Source organism: Apus apus, chromosome 10 (assembly GCF_020740795.1).
Source record: "Apus apus isolate bApuApu2 chromosome 10, bApuApu2.pri.cur, whole genome shotgun sequence".
NCBI lineage: Eukaryota > Metazoa > Chordata > Aves > Apodiformes > Apodidae > Apus > Apus apus.
In genome coordinates this window covers 2,955,622-2,975,260 of record NC_067291.1, presented here as the reverse complement: position 1 = coordinate 2,975,260, position 19,639 = coordinate 2,955,622, and the positions used below count along the sequence as shown (strand labels likewise).

The following is a 19,639-nucleotide window of genomic DNA, read 5'->3' as shown; positions in this document are numbered from 1 at the left end:
TTATAAGTTGTTAAGGTTGATGTCCGGCTGCCTCCCCATAGTTTGAAAGAAAGCTTAGACTCTGCTGTTGCTGACTAAGTCCAGATGTGTACAGACACACTGGGGACCTGGTGAGAAGGTCATAGTGGGGATGAAGGACAGAAGTACTTGGTAATGGAATGTTCAGGTGCAAAGGGTATGTATTCTCTTAAGGTGTGGGACTGTTAAGTGCCAGGAGACTGACATGATTAGGCTGAGAAGAAATCCTTGATACCAAGCAGGCTTCTGGAGGTGCCTGGACAATAAAAAGAGCTATTCTGGTTTTTTGAGACATGCGTAATGCTTTTTATATATAAAAATAGACTTGCAAGGTTTTAGTCTAATTGCTTAAGCTTCCTTTTTTGAAGATATTAATTTAGGACTTTTGACTAACAATACTAAAAGATTGTGTAGCATAAAGCAAAACTTCATTACTCTCTTGCTTTACAACTGCGTGAAGTTCTATATTTAGTAGCTATGCTTAAACAGTTTTACCAGGCATCAGTGAAGAGCTCGTTTTTCAAGTTGGTTGAATTTTCAGATTTTCTGGTAAAACAAAGCCCCAGCCTTGATGTAGATAATTGTCTGTGTGTGAGGAAGTATTATTTGTGCTTCCTCCTTTAAAAATTTAAATCCTGCATATTCCATCAGAGAATCTTGCCACATTTCCTAAAAAGTTTTGTGTTTTCTTCACTTTTACATCAGAGATGCTGGTATTTGAAATATAGGGTTCTGTTTCAGAGACTTGCAGATGTTGCTTGGGAGAGACATCTGGAGGTCATCTTAGTCCAGCCTCCCACTCAAACCAGGTCTGTTGCCAATGCTAATTTGATCAGCCTCGTGCAACTGAGCATATGCAAGAATAGACTCCACCACCATGTCTCTGGTAGCCCATTGAAGTGCTGTGCTGGAGGCCATTCTGCATGTGCAAAGCCATTATAAGTATAGGGAGGTTGGTTCTGTCTTCTCTGCTGCTTCCTTTAGGGAGCTTCAGGCACCTAGTAGATCTGCCCTTAGCCTCCTGTGCCAGGCTGAGCAAGCCCAGTTTCCTCAACATCCCGTATCAGATCAGGTCCTCTATGCACCTGACCACCTTGGCAGCCCTTTGCTGGACTGCTTCCAGCTTTGCCTCATCTCTCTTGAGGCTGAGGCTTCAAAACTATATCCAGTTTGTGATTTATACTGGTAAAGCAGGAATTGATTTCTTCTTTCCTGTTTGAGTCTCAACTATGTGCATAGATACATTATGAAAATGTGGACAAGGAATTATTGAATGCAATCATACTTTGAAATTTTGGGTAGGGGAACTTAGTTTCAGCTTTCTTCTGGGATCAACACAGGAGCCTCTGTGGTGTGGGTGCACAACTGAGGTTGAACAGGAAGGTGTGGATTGGAAGAGCAGGATCTATGTACCTATGTGCTGTGTTTGATGAATTAAAATGTCCCTCAAGGAGTAAAATGGAATGCTGCAGTGTGATTTCCAGCAATGCCGTGTCATAGACACAGCGCTCAGTTAAGAGGGGAACTCTGAATTGAAGCATCATTTATCATCTTTCTTCTGACTTTCAGCACAGCTGCCTATAGGATGTGTTGTGAGACCAACCAGCTATGCCTTGCCAATTGGCTTATGGGGTAGAAGATCTGTGATGTTGAAACTGAAGTGCTCCTGGAGGGAAAAAGTGAGATAATCAGCTTACCTTTCTTTTTTTTCCCACCAGAGAAATGGAGAACTTGGTGGCTGGCTCCACCCTTCCTCCACTTTTTGCAGATGAAGATGGAACTAAGGAAAGTAGTGAAATTACTGTAACTGGGTAAGCAACTAGTTATTTTTAACCTTCAGCTGATAGATATTATCTCTAGACTTGCCATGGAAACTGTCTGTGTGAAGAGGGCATTCTAAGTAATTTTAAAAAACCTAACCAACAAAAATGAATGCTGCAGCATTCCTTTGGTGTTGATAGAACATCACACAACTCTAGTTAGGGCAAACTAGGACTCTTCTGAACTGATGGAAATTATCACAAACTTTTCTTTAACATCTCCTATCTTTAAAAGTTTGTTTCCTTAGGTTTTTAGTCTTTAAGACATATTTAGTCAACATGAAGGGGGCAGATAGGGAGGGTGTATCTGGTCTTCACTGCTAAATAAATTATTTCTATTAAACACATACTGTTCATCACTGATCTCTAAAAATCAATGGGAAACTGATGTCTTTAGTTTTTGTCAGACTGACTGCTTTTACAGACTGAAACTATGACCTCTTTTAAGATCACCGTGGCAAAAGATATGGTCTTTTAGTAATAGGTGCAATTCTCACTGTGTGTTGACACTTGAAGTCTCTATTTTGTAAAGCACCAAGCAGACTATGCAGGCAGATGGAGCCCTGGAAAAATGAATATTGACACACTTCCTTCAAGTAGGTCTGATTTGGATTTACATATCTGGGACTTCAAACTTGCTGGTGTCAAATGGTGTGCATGTTTGAATTTTTTTGATATCTCTGTTTAAGAGGTATTACTGTGTTTCTCCCTCTAACTGTTGGTAATATGAACTCAATCTGATACCTGAAAGTCAGGCATGGATCTCTTTAGCCTTTGTGTCTTTACCAGTAATCATGCTGCAATTGCTGATGATAGTGAGTAATGTATATTAAATATATCCAGAAATATATATTTGTATTACTGGTATACAATATATTAGTTGAAGATTAAACCATCCCTAATTCTGAATGGTATCTGTTAAGAAGTGTAGCTTAATGGTTTATGATTTCTGATCCAAACATTTACTTGCTTGACAGTTGTTTGTATAATCAAAAAAATGACTAAAAATGAAACAAAAAAATCTAACTGTCTTTGAAAGTCCATAGTAACTATGGTAGTTATAGCAACTCCTTGGAAGGAACAGTCCATTCTTTAAAAATTACTCTAAGTTTTTTTTTCTAGCTAGTGTAAAAACTGAATATATTTGCAACATTTTTGCATGTTTTAGAAGATTAGGGAGGAAGTGATTTAGCAATATGATGATTAAATTTTTTTCTTTTGCCATTATGTGCTTTTTCAGATTAGCTCATTCTGAGAGTTCATTCAGTGGTGGAACTTCACAGTCTGTCAATAACCCAGATTTGGTGGAGGATTTGTCACAGGCTCAGCAGCTGCAAAATGAGTCCTCTAATACTGCTGAAAACACTGAGCAGAAGCCTGAGGAGGAGGTGAGATGAAATAATAGTGACTTATCAATGAAGCAAAGCCTTGGAGTTTTATCTTGGTAGTTTGTCTTGTCTACTCAGATATTTTTTTGATAGGATCACAAATTTTCACCCATTTGCCATTTTCATATTTTGATTCCCTCTAGTTTTCTCCTGTGTTGCACAACTGCATGCAGGTAGCCAAGAAGGGCTGGCAGTACAGAGAACAGCACATGTGCCTCCAGCTTAGCCAACAGGGTCCACAAACTGGTACTGCAGTCAGTCTTTTTCTGAAGATGGAATGTCCAACTGCCACAACTTTTTTATCTTTTGTGAGTCAGGAAAGAGACCATTGTACTCGCCTGGGAGTTACTGATGTCTTTGAAAGCATTATGCTTACTACTTTATGACTCTATATACCTGGTGTACCATCCTGCCGTGATTTTTGTTGGCTAAATCATGAAGGAACTGAAGTTTGACAAGTTTGGTTTCTTTGATAGATGCATTTGCTATTCCTCCTTGTAATTTGTCTTCAACTGCAAGATCCTTGCTTAAAGAAGTATTAAAATTCCAGAAAGGATACTGAAGCTAACATGATGTTGGGGAGAACATGTTGATTTAGAGAGAGATTAGAAATACTGACTTAGTTGTATGTACATAGCATAAGAAAATAATGTTGTCCAGAGATTGCTATAGTAGTAGTAGGAAGCCAAGAGGATGGGTGGTAATTATGTCATTCCTGTGAGTTCTCAGTGTGCCACAGGCAAATCTTACGATGTCCCCTCACTGGCAGTTTGTCCATCTCTTTACTGGAGGTGATCAGTGGGAAAGAATGCCTATAGAATAGATGAGAATATAAAAGCTGTATGCTGTCCTTCCACCCACGTTTTGGGCACATAATGGGGCAAAATAACTAGTTAGTAATTTTGAACTAATACACAAAATCTCTTCACATGTGATATTGAGGTATATGATGTGGGGGTGGGTATGTGAGGCTGAGAATAATTTAAAAAACAAGCAAACAAAAAGACAACTAACAACAAAAAAATAGTTTTGCAGTTCTGTTAGCTAGGATGATAATGTCACAGGTTATCAGTCCTCATGATTTTACAATCAGAAGTTGATGCAAATGTTATTTTATTGTCCCTGTGGACCAGGAGATACTGCAAACAACTTTTCACAATGAAACTTCTCTGATTTTGCTTAGAGGAAAGTCAGGATTGCTCCAAAGTAACATTTGAAACTTACATCCATGGGAAGGCTGTATTGCACCAACATACTCCTGATGAAAATGTTTGAGACATTAATATTTATTCCTTCCAGAGGTGGTAATTCTGTTTCTTCCATCTCGACTTTCTTCCATTTTCATTTTGCAGCAGCAAAGAACTAAACGAGGAGGCTGGGCCAAAGGGAGGAAGAGGAAGAAACCCCTTAGGGACACCAATGCCCCCAAGTCGCCCCTCACAGGGTATGTGCGGTTCATGAATGAGCGTAGGGAGCAGCTTCGAGCAAAGAGACCTGAAGTCCCTTTCCCAGAGATCACCAGGATGCTGGGCAATGAATGGAGTAAGCTGCCTCCTGAGGAGAAACGGGTACCATTAAACTCCCTTTTCCTTGTTGGATTATGATTAAATGTTAAGTGGGAATATTGTTGTTCAATGAGGAAGTTAGTCTAGGCTTTTGATTCAAGTTGTGTTTAGGAATATAATCAAAATAAGGGGCACGTGTCCTCCAGAGTTGAAATAATGAAGCTTGATAGGGCCATAGTGTCTCCTCCAGGTGGGATTTGAGGACAACTGTATCCTGAGTGCAAAAATATATCCAGAACAGGGGGGAGTTCTCTAGTGAGGCATCCCATGCTTTATGTGATTTGTTGAGATGTAACTCCACTGCACGTAACTCGGATACAGCTGACACCTAGCAGGTTCCAAGGCCAAAGCCCTTGGAAGGATGGGTCAGCATTTATTCACTGTGGCTGAAAAGTTGGTGGGATTTCAGAGTGGCTTGAAGGATGCGGTTCTGTTTATTTTACGAACTCATGAATGTATGTAAACATCTGGTGTCTTAGAGTAAGACAAGCTGACCTGGGAGGACAGGTTACTGGAGAAGATAATTAACATTAACAAAATTGTAGACAATATTTTAAAGTATTGCTAGCCCTAGAAAAAAGGTGGTCATTTCTTTGATGGACGGGACAGTGAGAGTTATGTGTTCTGGTATCTACACATTGCCTCAGGAAAGGGGTTTTTTACACCTTTCAGTCAGAATGTGGTGTCTTCTAATTGGGACTGCTGTGGCCTTCTGCACTGTCTGATACATGAGTGAAGACTAAGACAATGTTTGGTCTGTTTTTTTTAACTCGTTCTGGAGTGGAACTTGTTACTGCTAATGGATGTCTTGCCACCCACACCTGATTACCAGTTGGAGATTGCAGCAAAGCAGGAGTTGAATTACAGTGCATATCGGTGCTATTGTATGAATTTACCAGGCATTTAAGCTTTCAGAAACACTTGAAGGACAAAATAACGTGTAAAAGTTTTTACGATGACTGGATGAAAAAATGGAATGATGCAAAAAGGGTTGCTTTTTACTATGCTTGGAGAATACAGGTTATACAGAGATATAAAACTTTGCATAGGCATAACATTTCACCATAATGGAAAATGTGTATCAAGGCAAAGCAGCTGATTTGATAACAGCTGTAATGAGAGTGAAGAGGGGGGAAAGAGAATAATGCGTTTTGCCCTCTGCTTTTAACATATTCTTACCATGTCTGAGGCAGATTTTTAACCTAGGAAAAAGGAGTATGAGTTCAGATCTCTATTCTATGTGCTTCTTTTTAAATCCCTGGGGAATCATTTTTGAGTAAAGCTGTGAGTCTCTATCCTGTAGCAGGTCAGGAAGGGACTGCTCAGCCTTCCCTTCAGTTTATCCTTCTCTTTTTTATTAAGACAGTGAAAGCCACTGCTGCTTTAGAACCCACATCTCTAATATGACAGCTCAGAATTCTTGCTGAAGCTGAGCAAGCTTGGTTTTTGTTACCTAGCAACTATGAAGTTTTCCCCTGAAGCAAGCAGTGGAGTCCTAGTATACTGCTGCTGTGAGGGTTAGTATCCCATAATTCAGGGAAGAAACATGTCTGGCATTCTCTTGTGGCTGATCTCCAGCAATTGGCAAACTAGCTGTCTGATAACAAAGTTGAAGGGGAAGTCTCACATTTCCCCTGTTCCAGCCATGTAGTCTTGCTCCTTCCCTTTGTGTTTGGCAAGCATAGGAACACGTTAGTTGGACTGACCAAATAGTGAGTCTTCCCCAGAAACAGACAATTACTAAAGTCATACAGCAACACCCTAATAATTGTTCTTGTTACTATCCTGCATGGGCAAATATCTAATGAGATCTATAGGTCTGTGCTAGAAAACCTGGGACATGTAGTGCTGCAGGAACTCACTGCTGGATGGATTCAAAATAGTCCATCTGAAACAAAAGTTAATGAAGAAAACTCTTCTTTTTAACTTGGTTACTACACTCTTTTCAGTAACACATTGCTGGAGATGGAAAGGAAGAACTAATGTATTTTGGAAGAATACAACATCCAAAAACAATGCAAACCCAGCTTCTCCAAATTTGCACCCCAGTCCAGAGTGTTAAGTGTCCTCAGCAGGGTCAAAGCAATGTTGCAAATGCATGGAATTTATAACCATTATGTGTATTGTTGTGATGACATAATGGAACTAAAAAGCATCCCAGGTGACTAAGCTTCCCTCTGATTTAAGACTTCCTTCTATTGAATTTTAAAGTCATTGGGGGAAAAAGTTGGAAAGGCAACTTTTTTTCTTGAAAAGATCCCACTAGTAAGTGTTGTGACCACCCCTTCAATGGATTTGCCAGTTAAGCTCAGTCTGTTCTGCAGATGTGTGAAACATCTTCAAGCTAGAAAAAGAAATTAATTCTTTAAATGCAGAGAGGTTAACTTGATATAACCTTCCAAGCTGTTCATCTTTCTGCATGGTGTTTTGTTCATCTCTCAGATGGGCAAGGTGTGTGGTTGTACAATGTTAGTGCTTTTTATGGTGGTGCATGAAAACAAGAGTGTATTGGAACCCCACTGTTACAGATCTGTTAAGGTGTTCTTGTTTGGCAGCGTTTAATCCTGGCCACAGAAAGGAATTCTGAAGTAACAGTTTTATTGAGTAGCTTGGATAGCACATTACATTTAGGTCTAATAAAAAAGTGAGTTAACAGAATAGTGATTTGAATGCATCTCGCCTACGTTCTCATTGTTTCTGTACTCCTTTCCTGTTTGCGTAGGTGCAATGGATCAGCACTTCATCTGACAAGTTGTTTTTCTTCCCTTCCTCCTGAAGGGGAGGAAACTCCCTGAAACTCTTGGACTTTTTTGTTTCAGCGATACCTTGACGAAGCAGATAGAGATAAGGAGCGTTACATGCGGGAGCTGGAGCAGTATCAGAAGACTGAAGCCTACAAAGTCTTTAGCAGGAAAGCACAGGACAGACAGAAAGGCAAATCACACAGACAAGGTATTGAATAGGGCAAAAATACATGCTTAGCTAGAACAACAGAGGATTCCCAGGTAGTCATGTAGACTGACACTCATTTTAAGCCCTTGATTTAAAGGCTCGTTAAATGTGAGTGACGTCTTTCAATAGCATTTGCTTCAGCTGTGTGTAAAGTGATTAGTTTTATGTAAACTTAACTAAACTTAACTGTATCTGGATTGTACTGGAGAATGTGCATTAAAAGCATTGAAGTCAGACACAGCTTCTGTGTGACATTAGGCAAGCTGCACAAGTGTTATGTCTACAACTGTTGTGTAATTATGGTTGTATAGCTGCTTTAATTCTTTGGTTCTTGTTTTCTCAAAATAGTGTATTTTGGGGGATTTCTTCTTTGTTTTTTCTTTTTCAGATGGAGTAAGACAGCCAGCCCATGATCATGAGGTAAGCCTCTTCATTCTACCCTTACCTCACATTGAGAAAATTTGTAGTGAGGTCAATAAAAAACAGTTTATGCCAGTTGAGGACCCTAATTGGAGGTTTAGAGAAGGAATTCTTCCTATGCAACTTTTGATCAAAAGTTAGAAACAACTGAGTACTGTTGTGCTCCCATTAGTATGATGAAAAATAAATTTAGTAAGTTTCGGACAGGTACAAGTATTCTCAGATAAAGTGGGAGTGTAGGGCACACTTAAAACATAGATCTTTTTTATAATTATTATTTGGTAAATAAACATCAAGGTAAAGCTTACAAATGCTTGAGAGCTAGATAAACTTTCTGAGTCAGCATCTTTAGGTCACTGTTTTGAGGTACTGCAGCATGAATGCATGTAGCTTCCTTGAGAAGAAGATGGTGTAAAATAACCAAATCATTGGGAGATCTCTGGCTTAAGCCACCCCTGCCCTCTTTGCATATGTAGATACTGAAAAAGAATGTGTAGGTAGAAGATAATTGTGCTTTACTTGATGAGACATTCTGAAAATCTTGTGAATCTTGTCTTACTGTTGTAACTCTCCCCTTAAATTGCTGGAACTTTCTCCAGTTGTATTACCTAGGGCCACAGAGCTTCTGTCATGGTTACCAATAAATTGCAAATGAAAAGCAATGAAAAATCTTGTTTATACACAGTCCCTGCACTTGTAAGCAATAGGCCTTTCTGAAGGATCTGTTTTTCTTGTGAGATTTTTGCCCTGGGAAAGCAATCAAGTTGATTTTTAATGTGTTCATTACAGTAGTGACAAGTATTTGCACTGCTGAGAGGCAACTACTGCACTTGTCTACTTTAAGGAAAATAAGTTTCACTTCCAGGGAAATGCCTTGGTAGCATGGTTTTGATACGTTTTTTGTTAACTCTCAAAGGAAGTACTCACAGTAAGATTAATCTTAAGAAGTACACGGTCCCCAGAATTTCTAATTCTATAGTCACTGAATCTCACATTACTGAAGACTTCAAGTTCTAGGCTGACTGTGATGTTTACGTAAGTTTTGAATTATACAGGTGGCAAACTACTAATTCAGAGTCTTACCTCTCATCCTTTTAACTCAAGCTGTCATTCCTGAAATCTTGCATCATAAATGCAGTTAAAAAGGAATCCTCTGTCCCCTGTACGGCTTTTAAGCTTCATCAGATAATTGAGCTAGCTAAATGTTAGACATGTATCCTCTTCTGAAAGCCTTGTGCCTTTGACTGCTTAGCATTTTTCACTTTTATAATATAAAATTCCACAGGTTTATCACCTGATACGCTTTCATGTCTTTTATGCAAGTCAAGTATTATAATCCTGCATAGGCAAGGAACAAGGAAAAAAATATTTAGATTGCTTTTAGAAGTGTATACTCAAATTTTGCCGCATTGACTATGATTATTGTGCTTGTGATTATAGGTATGATCTGATTAAATTATTTCTTGAGATAACAGCATAAGGTCAAGGAAACCTTTCCTTCTCCCCATGCTCCACTTTAGGTGTTAGTGATTTAGTTTCTGTGAATCAGTGTTGAACTAATCTTAAATATTGTATTTGATGACCTCCAGAAAGTATTGCAATGAATAATTCAAATACTAATTATAATAAGAAAATAACAAAAGCATGAAGTTTTTGGAGGCGAGAGGAAACTCTTCACATGGAGGTGCTTTCTCATCTGTGGGCATGAAATAGAACATTTTTCTTCCTCCAAATCCTAATTTCATAATCTGACATACAACAATATACACTGGAACTATTAATTGTCATAATCGGTGAGCAAATCATTGTTCATTGTTCTTCCTTGTTCTAAATCATGTTTGAGAGTATATATTTTTGGATGAATTTGTGGTAGGCTATCAACTGAGGTGTTTGAGAGGTTTGAAAAGCTTTTGTTCTCTCAGAGATTCTGTCATGCTTAGCTTTGTTTCTATATTAAGTAACAGTTTGATTGTGGTTGCTGCAGTTTATCAAGCCAAATTTGCTTTGGCTTTAAAAATAGCAACACAGGCTTTAAATTCTGAAGATTTTAACATGCAGAAACACTGACTGAAGGTAGATGATGGTAGCTTTTTTCCTTCAGTCAAAGATTTGTTCAGGTTTGTTTGTTTTTTTTACTGAAGGTATGTAACATTTCCTGCTTTAAAAGTTATTCATAAATTTATAGTCACAAACCATAAATTGGTGTCAAATCTTCTGCTTCTGAAAAGCTCTCGTAGATTTTAATAGTCTCAATATCACATAGTTGAATTCACTAACATATCAAAAACTAGGTGAAGAGATCTGAAAGTTGACAAGAAAACCTTGATTACAGGCTTTCCCTTAAGATTAAAAAATTCTCTTGTGTCTTAAAGTGAACTAATTCTGCAGTGTTTGGTTTTGCAGTCTGCAGGAGATGACAGTTCAGACCCTTGAAGCCTTCACATTAATGTATACCTGCCATGACCAGGGGGAATGGCTGTTTCCTGAAAGCAAAATATGCCTATACATACTCCCCTTAATCCTTCCAAGAGACACATTCTGTAAGCAGGTTTTCCCCATCAACTCTTAGAAATTGTGTTTATACACCTTTCTTATACACTACTATACTTATACACTGCTATTGTGGCAGCATCCATCTAAATGTTTCAAGTAAGATGTGGCTTGCTTCAAGCACTGTACAGCTCCCATCTCTTTTAGAGCCAAAATTCACATCCCTGCCAGTGTGGAAGCGACGTGGAATTTGTACACTGTGAGAAAAAAGTTGCTTTATTTTCTGTTAGTTGTTCTTTTTCCTGGCTGATTTCTTTTGGCTTTGCTAGGGAAGACAACTGTGAAATTTGCTGTGCATTTGCTCACTTTATCTCCTATTTATTGGTATTCCTGTAGAGACTATTTTAAAATTGCTTGTGGAATGCTTTTCAGTGGAAAATATAAATGAAATAAGATAATTTTAAAACTGAATGATGCAGTCATTGGTATTTGGCCTTTCTTAAACTTCTGTCTTAAACTGAGATCTACCCTTTCTTTGTAGGAGCTGGAAGCATCTTCCATTTAGCCAGCTCTGTATCTGCCTCTGTTTTTGGTCTCCCTTCCCTTCCTGGTTTCTTGATGAAAACAATTTCATGAATTCCTGAAAACTCACAGCATTTAGCTGTGTATTCTTTTTTTCTTTGTAGAAGGAAGCGGATACAAAGGAGAGATCTGTTTTTGATATTCCAATCTTTACTGAAGAGTTCCTGAATCATAGTAAAGGTAAGTTAAGCTTTTGAAGGGCTCCTTGGCTTTTCCAAGGTATTTGCGAGGTGCTGTCCAGCTGAAGAGTTCTTCCAGTCTCCCATCTCAGCTCAGGTCATGACTTGAGGTACAGTTGGTCAGTGTTTCTGATATTACCTTAGCATTCCATGACACAGCAGCTGCAGCAGTAGTTTTTCTGGGCTTTATGTTCCAAAACTACCCTTTCTGGAGAATATTTCTGATGTTTTAAGCTCCACTTGCTGTTATTACAGCCACTTCAAGCTGGATCAGCTATTCTATAGGATTAACGAGCAATTGGGATATAGCATAATTATGGTTCAGGTTAGTTAGCAGTATTTTCTTTTTTTTCCCCTGAATATGTGGAAGATTCTCCTTTCTGTTACTTTATTTGGTTTTTGCAGCTTTATGTCCCAACAGTTCAGCATTTTTGGCCAGATTTCATGAAGACTATTGACTGAACAAACTTCAAATTCAGATACTTTTCCTGATGATGGATAGAAATGAAGTTGTGCGTTTGACATCTTGTCTGTAGGCCTCTTGTCACTGCTGCTGAGCTGAGTCACACTGAATGCATGTCACATAATCCTTGTGGTCTTCCTTCCTAATCAGTTCCCCTATTCTGTTCCATTCTGAGGCTTTGAATGTCTGTCTAGAAGTTAAGCCTATTTAAGTACTACTATAGGCACTATTGGTACTCCATGATATGATGCTTTTTAATCTATCAGCCAAAACTGCACCATTTGCAGTCATGAGTTGAGCACTCTGCTCAACATTCTGCTTCATTGCTGACCAATCAGAGATATGTTTTTATAGTTTTTTGACTCCTTGGGAATGGTTTGATGTTCACAGCACGTGAAGCTGAGCTGCGGCAGCTGCGTAAATCCAACATGGAGTTTGAGGAGAGGAATGCTGCTCTGCAGAAGCACGTGGAGAGCATGCGCACTGCGGTGGAGAAGCTGGAGGTGGATGTGATACAGGAGCGGAGCCGCAACACGGTGCTGCAGCAGCACCTGGAGACCTTACGCCAAGCACTCACCACCAGCTTTGCTGGAGTCCCACTACCAGGTTAGACTTTTTTTTCCTTATGACTGTCTGACATAGAATCATAGAATAGTTTGGGTTGGAGGGGATCTGAAAGATCACCTAGATCCAAACCCCTTGGATGGGCTGGGACACCTCCCACTAAATCAGGTTGCTCAGAGCCCCACCCAGCCTGCCCTTCAACACTTCCATAGATGGGGCTTCCAAAACTTCCCAAGGCAACCGGGGTCAGGGTCTCACCACCCTCACACTCAAGAATTTCCTCCTAATGTCTAATCTCAATCTCCCTTCTTGCAGTTTTAATCCACTCCCTCTTGTCCTCTGGCTACAAGCCTTGTAAAAAGTCCCTCCCTAGCTTTCCTGTAGGACCCTTTCAGATACTGGAAGGCCACTATACTGGAAGGCCACTATGAGGTCTCCCCAGAGTCTTCTCTTCTCCAGGCTGAACACCCCAATTTTCTCGTCCTATCTCCAGAGCAGAGCTGCTACAGCCCTGTGAATCATCTTCATGGCCTCCTCTGGCCTAGCTCCATGTCCTCCTTGATTTGGGGACTCCAGAATTGGACACAGTACACATGTTGAATTTAACCTCTAATGTTTATAGAATGTTGTGAATTTACAACTTGTGGGTTGCTGTTGTAGTTCTACGGACTTGGCTGTTTCTGAACTTCTGTGGTACTAGATACTGAGATCGTAAAATGCGTGTTGGGGAAGATGCAGTGTCAGTGCTGTATCTCAGCACAGCATTCATTTTCTTACTACTCTCATGCTTATTTTCCTAATCAAGACAGACACACATTCAGCCCTTGCTCTCTCCTTCACTTGTTTTGTGGAAATGTTACTGAGTAGAAAAGACAGAACTTGTGAGTTCCTTGATGAAGAGAAATACTGCATCTCTATTGTTGGATGCCAGGGGTTTCTTTTAGATACTATGTATGCCCAGCTGAAAGAGTTTGTTATAATTGACTATGAGACTGAAATCAAAGAAAGCCATGCTTCTTTAGCCCTGATACCCTTGGAACTGCTCACTTTGTGGGGCTGGGAGGACATAGTTTTACAGAATCTATCACAAGAGGTGGTGCATGGCAAGATCACCTCCTACAGCAGTTTGCATGTTGGCACAAACTGCCCTTAGCATAGTGTTAACTCTTTGGAATTGTTGTGGTCATCTAAATATTCTGTGGCTCATTATACTCTGTTAACTGTAGGCAGTGGGGAGACACCCACAATGGAAACCATTGACTCCTACATGAACAGGCTACACAGTATTATTATGGCCAACCCACAGGAGAATGAGAACCTTATAGCCACAGTGCGAGACGTGGTGAACAGACTGGAACGCTAGTGACTGGGTGAGTGCTTGTTCTTGGGTTGCTTTTGTTTGGCAGATACTCTGGACCTCTGACACTTGTTCTGACACAGATTCTTTTGTTGATCACCATGTTGTACAATCAAAACGTTTTTTTTTCCTCAGAGCCACAGGAGCATGTTGACTTGATGAAAGTCAAATAGGATTGAAAATATCTAGCAGCGTTGAAGGGGAATTTAAATTCCCCTCAGCTCCAAGATCTTTATATAAAGACACAAATAGCTGTTTGTCCTGTTATTCATTGTATTTGAGTAAGGTGAATGAGAATACTGACAGAATTGTGTAAAAAAAGGAAGAACATCTATTTACATTTTAGTGACAGGGTGACTGATTTAGGAGAAGGCTCCTTGGATGAACTAAACCTGGAAAAATGCATTCAATGTAGAATATGGCGGTCATAGAGAAATTTTATTTGTCTCAAAGTCACAAGTGAACTCATCTCTTATAAACTGAAAATATGCTACAGCTACCCAGTTGAAGCACCTGTAGTCATCCTCTTCTAGTTATGAAGGTTTACATGTAAACAGAGCATTGATGTCTTGTTCAGGCTACATGTAGCATTTGCTGAGACTTTAATGATCACGTGGATTCTGCACAGATTATTACTGAGCTTATGATTCTGTATTTTTGCTTTCTGTTTAACAGCTTAGAAAACTGTAATAGGGAACTGAGTAGGAAAACAAATCAACAAAGGATTACCAGTCTTTCTGCATTACTAGGCTGCTTTGCATTTCCCACACTATCTATTCCCACACTTCACTCGTGATGCACTGCTCTAGACAGCGGTTAGGAGTTTGCCTGCTTCTATGTTAGCTGTGTACATACCTGCATTCTTTAGGCCTTTATTATGTAGAGATCTACCCTACATGTCTTGAATATTGTTTAGAAATGCAAATAAAGCTGCTGTTGTGCCATCTACAAATAGTAAGATGGGACTTTTCATCCCTTCTGATTCTGACCTTTTGTCATATTGTGTAGAACAGTTAATTTCACATTCCCTATTATAGTGTGGCTCAAGCTAAAAGATCATCATTGTCCTTCCAGAGGGTAGCCAGATGGAACAGACTATAGTTCTAAGAGATGACTGAGCTCCCAGCAGAATAAAGAGGTGCCTTTACTGCTGCTGTTTATGAAGGGAACAGCTTGTCTATCCAGGTCTGGGATTTTTCAGTAGCTCATCAACCTCCCTATTTTCATATAATGTTTTCAATTAGCACTCTTAAGCTTTGAAAATGGGGATGAGGAGACTTTACAGAATGTGTAAGAAGGAAAGCAGTTGCTCATCAATCAGTTATTAGAAGGGCATGCCAGGCCATGAAACATACGTTTGTCCTTTAAGCATGTTGCCAGAAAAATCATATCTCAAGGCTATTAAAATCCAGGCTTCGCTTCTCATGTCAGAGGGATTCTTATTTCCTAAACGATGGAACTATTCTGTGTTCTTAAAAATGCAAATATTTTTCTCTTGCATAAACTGGATGCAGCTGTAATTGGTTTGGAAAAAATAATTCTTGCTTTAGACTTTTTGCTTCCACTGTATAGTTGAAACATAGGACTCCATTCCCTTCTTCCTTCTCTCACCAGTGTCCTCCCTCTTTTCAGCAGCAGAAGAGTGTGAGGCAATTTAAAATGTGATTGCTAATCACCTGGCTTTGTTATATAAATAAATTGTGTTACTGGGATATGATGATCAAGTAGTTCACAGGACTATTAATTACACTGATGTTCACTTGGCAGTGGTTGTGTTTTGTGACAAAATCTTAGGAGGGGGGGAAGTTGGACTTTATTGGATGCAAACCTAGAAAAAATTAGCATTTCCATAGAAAAGAAAAAAGCTTTGGTTAGAAAGGTTCAGCTGGCATCTGATGAACTGTATGAGCAAACTGTCATCATCATCATTGTTCCTTTGTTAACCTGCATATGAGGTATATTCTCCTAAATGTAATTGCTTTCCACCAAATAGTCCACTTGAGGTTGAGATACATTACAAAACAATTGAATAGAAAAATTATTCATTATGATACTCTTGAAAACTACTGTACCATCCAAAAAACAATGTCGCAGTACCTGTGTAATCCTGACAGATTGTAGTCTTCTAACACTTATTATTTTTTTTTGTCTGCAGGTCTCGTGGCCCAGGGATGCTTTACAAAGTATTTTTGGCCAGTGTGGAATAAGAAGCCATCAGGGAAAGACTAGGGGTGGGAGGCAGAATTGCAGGTTTGTCCTGATCGCTGCCTTTGTGGTTTGTCAGTGAGACAAACAGATCAATGCATTACAGGGTCTTAAAAAGCCACGGGCACCACCCACTAAATATTTGGAACTGTCCTCTGTGTAAGCATTTAGGAGCATGCAACTTCTGTGCAATCTTCAGTTTGTTGCTACTTTCGCTGGGTGTGAGGGTGTGTATGTTCTGTAGACTGGCTGACAGTGGAGATGAAATCTCACAGTTGGTGAAATGAAGTCAGCCTTCATGTTGTAGTAACAACCTCGATGTGTTATATTTCCCACTGTCTTCTAGTGTCTTTTATTTTGTTTTTGTTTATCTTGTGGGATTATTTTCCTCCACTTTTCTTCTTTTGGTCTTGTTAGCTGATACTTGCAGTCCGCATAGCAGCGCTTGTGTTCTCTGCTGTAAGAGACAGTCTTCCTAGCTGCACTGTCTTGTCCTGCCCTGCCTGCTATGTTTGTATGAGCTTTTCTTGAGCAGAATCCTGATTTTGTGTTAGCCTGCAACTCTTACGAATGTGAATTTGCTTCCTGCTAGAGACTGGCTGTGCTTGATACTTTGTGATTGATTCCACTATGAGACAGACTTCCTCTCTCCCTGCCTCTCTTCAAGCGCCTCTCTTGCACATAGCATTCTGCTCTTCTCTGAAGGTCTCCTGTTATCTTTTGAAAACATTTGGTGGAGCATTTTACTACTGCAAAGGTCAGTGATAATCAAGATAGAAAGTGAAATGTTAGTTCTTTCAGTTAGCTGGGAAAATAGGAATCTCCATTTTAGACTGGAAACACAAAGCTTGCCTTTCCTGTGATATGTTGCTCAGTCTGACTTAATGTTAATGCTTTGTTTTTGAGAGAATGATCTCATGATGAGAGTGATATCTATAAAACGAGAAATGAGCAGAGGAATTGCCTTTTTTTTTTTCCTGCCCTTCTGAAATTGCAGTGCTGGGAAGCAATATGCCTGGAAGCAGCACATGTATTTTTGGCATTAATTGTTAGAGCAGAGAAGGTTATTAGTAGCTAGGTCCACATAGCAGCCCACAGAATGCTACATTATAGCCCACAAGTGCTTTCACCTTTTGTACAGTGAAAAGTACAGCCTGTGAAGCCTGTAGCATTCAGCATTTTATGTTCCAGTGTGACCTAAATGGCCTTTCACTTACATCAAGTGGAACTCTGCATGCTAAGGTTTGTAATCTTGCTGAGCTACACTGCACCTCCTGTCAAAGTTGAAGGCACCTACTGTCTGCACTAACTTATGCAAATAATTTGTTGCCCTTTACTTCCTGTCAAACTGTTAATCATGACTTTGGTTCAGTACTTGCTGGACATTTATGGGCTTTATGGTAGTGCTTGACATGTTCTTTCTTTCATATGACAATCTCCTTGCTTCTCCTTAAGAAACCTTTAAGATTTCCCAGTTACGAATTGGAGATTGCTTTCTTTACTGGAGTGCACTGCAGTTGGCATTACTTTGATGTATCTGTAACACAAATATTTGAAGACGAAAAAGCAGTTTCTTCTCTTCCCACGGGGTACACATGGACTTCATGCTTGCCTGAAGCCATCTCCAGGTCAACGCTTTGTATGTCAGGCCTTCGCTTACTCATGGGCTTAACTGCTGTAGCCAAGCAGCAAGGATTTCCATGTAAATTCAAGTCTTCCTTCAGGGAGGAAACTCCTTTCTCTTGTCTTCAGTCTCATCTTCAAGACTTCACAAAATGAACCTCAATTTGCTGCATTGACCTCCATTTTTCTTGGCATGAATGAGACCAACTGATGTTGGCATGAACTTTTTAAGTGGATTCCATAACAAATACTGTGAGGGGTAAAAATCCTACAGGTGTCTGATGTCTCCAGAAGAACCACAAATACCTTCATCTTCTGTATGCATCTTGTTTTTTAGAACTGGTGATATTTGACTTTTATTGAAGTGGCCAAAATGCACTGCATAGCCAAATGTTGATTTACAAAATTCTAAAGTTCCGTTTGAGGCATCTTACCTAATATCTGAAGTTGTATCCCATAATGACTCCAGAAATTGTTGTGTAAAATGATGGCAGGATGCAATTCCAGGATGTGGCATACACACTGTAAATAAGGTATGGGTGGCTGCAGATTGCCCCTGCTCACATAAATTCAGTGCAGCTGTCGGCTCGTGGCGTGCTAATACATCATTCTGTGAGCAGCATGCAGGTGCTAGGGGACAGGAAATTGAAGGTGATATGATTAGCTGAGGGCTGACAAATCTCTTGCTTTTTCCCAGAAGGAAGGAGGGAAGGTGGGGTACACATCTGAAAGCATCTGGGGGAAGACTTAAGTTCTTGCTCACCAATGTTGTGACAGATGATGTTTTGTCTCATTAAGAAGCTTCTTATTTATATCGATTAATCTTATAAAAATGAATTCTGTCTTTCCAGTGTTTTCTGAGTGTCACTTCAGTTTACATTTTTCAGTGTTGGCTGATACAAAAAAGTAAAAAATGAAGTGGGTGTCAAGGAGAGGAGTGGGATAAAGTGCTTTTGTCACTTAGAGAATGCTAAGAGAAATATATGAAAACAGAATCCATTTACTGGATTTATGTGTTGGGAATTGTTGAGATGCCAAGCTTTCTGTACAATGTTTTTGTAATTAAACTTTGGAGTTCCTTTGTTTTTAAGAAGTTGATGTGCATGTTTGACACTTGCTTCATTAAAATTATTCAACACTGAATCCATTCTGTTTAAATTTTAACTGCATTTTCATGGAAGAATTATTATGAGCATTGCTCTCATGTTTGAGAGATTTTATCAACTCTGTGTTAAACTTTTAAAGGAAATAGTATGCCCCTTCTCCATCCTAATCCATATCTCCATCTGAAAAAGGTAGAGAAGTAGTTATTATTTATAGAGATGAAAACTTCAAGATCTTTGGTTATGGCTAATTGTTATCACAGCCCTTCCTGTCATCTTCATTCCCCAGCTTGAGTACCTTAAATATGTTGTGTCTCCCTCTCTCTCCCTCAGCCCTTTTTAGACATCCTTATATGCCTTTGTACTCCCTGATTTCCCACCCACATTTATTTTCTCTTCCTGTAACAGCCTTCTATATCATACCTATTGCTTCCCCCTTGGTTTTCTTCTCCAGTACTAGATTTGAATCCTTTATCTTCCCTTCTCTTTGCTGAGTATGGAGCCAAACTGTTGCCTCATTAAATTTGTACCTTGGTTGTAGACCCTCTGTGGAGGAGTTTGGGTGACTTCTGCCTGCACTGTTGTTCTTTCTGAGGTCTCAGTGATGTAAGCAACTATGTCTTTATGTTGCTTTTGTGGTAACATATAATTATTTTGATTGCCAAATTAATGCCTGGTTTTTCTGTATACCAACAGGCTTGGTTCAGCTGCCATCTGCTATCTGGGTCAGACTGCACATTTAGATTTACAATGCCATGGAGATTTTGTACAACACTAATTATGAAATGGTAAAGATATAAAAAATATAAGGACTACAGGGACATCTCCTGTAGGAGATTACATGCCATGTAACACTGGCTAGTCTAGAATTGCAGAAGGAAATATCAAAACAGGTGTGCACCGGGAGGAA

General features: G+C 39.5%; 1 protein-coding gene across 6 annotated transcripts in view; it reads left to right on the top strand.

Annotated features, from left to right (window-relative positions):
• Positions 1 to 18,769, top strand: part of HMG20A (high mobility group 20A) — a 39,755-nt gene extending 20,986 nt beyond the window's left edge. For 5 of the 6 annotated variants that reach the window (XM_051628061.1, XM_051628058.1, XM_051628059.1 and 2 more), the window contains 9 exons: positions 1,737 to 1,829; positions 3,079 to 3,226; positions 4,579 to 4,794; positions 7,611 to 7,743; positions 8,132 to 8,163; positions 11,340 to 11,415; positions 12,268 to 12,483; positions 13,668 to 13,811; positions 15,954 to 18,769. In XM_051628061.1, the coding sequence (XP_051484021.1) occupies positions 1,741 to 1,829; positions 3,079 to 3,226; positions 4,579 to 4,794; positions 7,611 to 7,743; positions 8,132 to 8,163; positions 11,340 to 11,415; positions 12,268 to 12,483; positions 13,668 to 13,804 (1,047 nt within the window). In that variant the 5' untranslated portion in view covers positions 1,737 to 1,740 and the 3' untranslated portion in view covers positions 13,805 to 13,811; positions 15,954 to 18,769. Of the gene's footprint in view, positions 1 to 1,736; positions 1,830 to 3,078; positions 3,227 to 4,578; positions 4,795 to 7,610; positions 7,744 to 8,131; positions 8,164 to 11,339; positions 11,416 to 12,267; positions 12,489 to 13,667; positions 13,812 to 15,953 lie in introns of those variants that run through there. The other variant, XM_051628062.1, reaches the window with a different exon arrangement.
• The last annotated feature ends 870 nt before the right edge of the window (positions 18,770 to 19,639 follow it).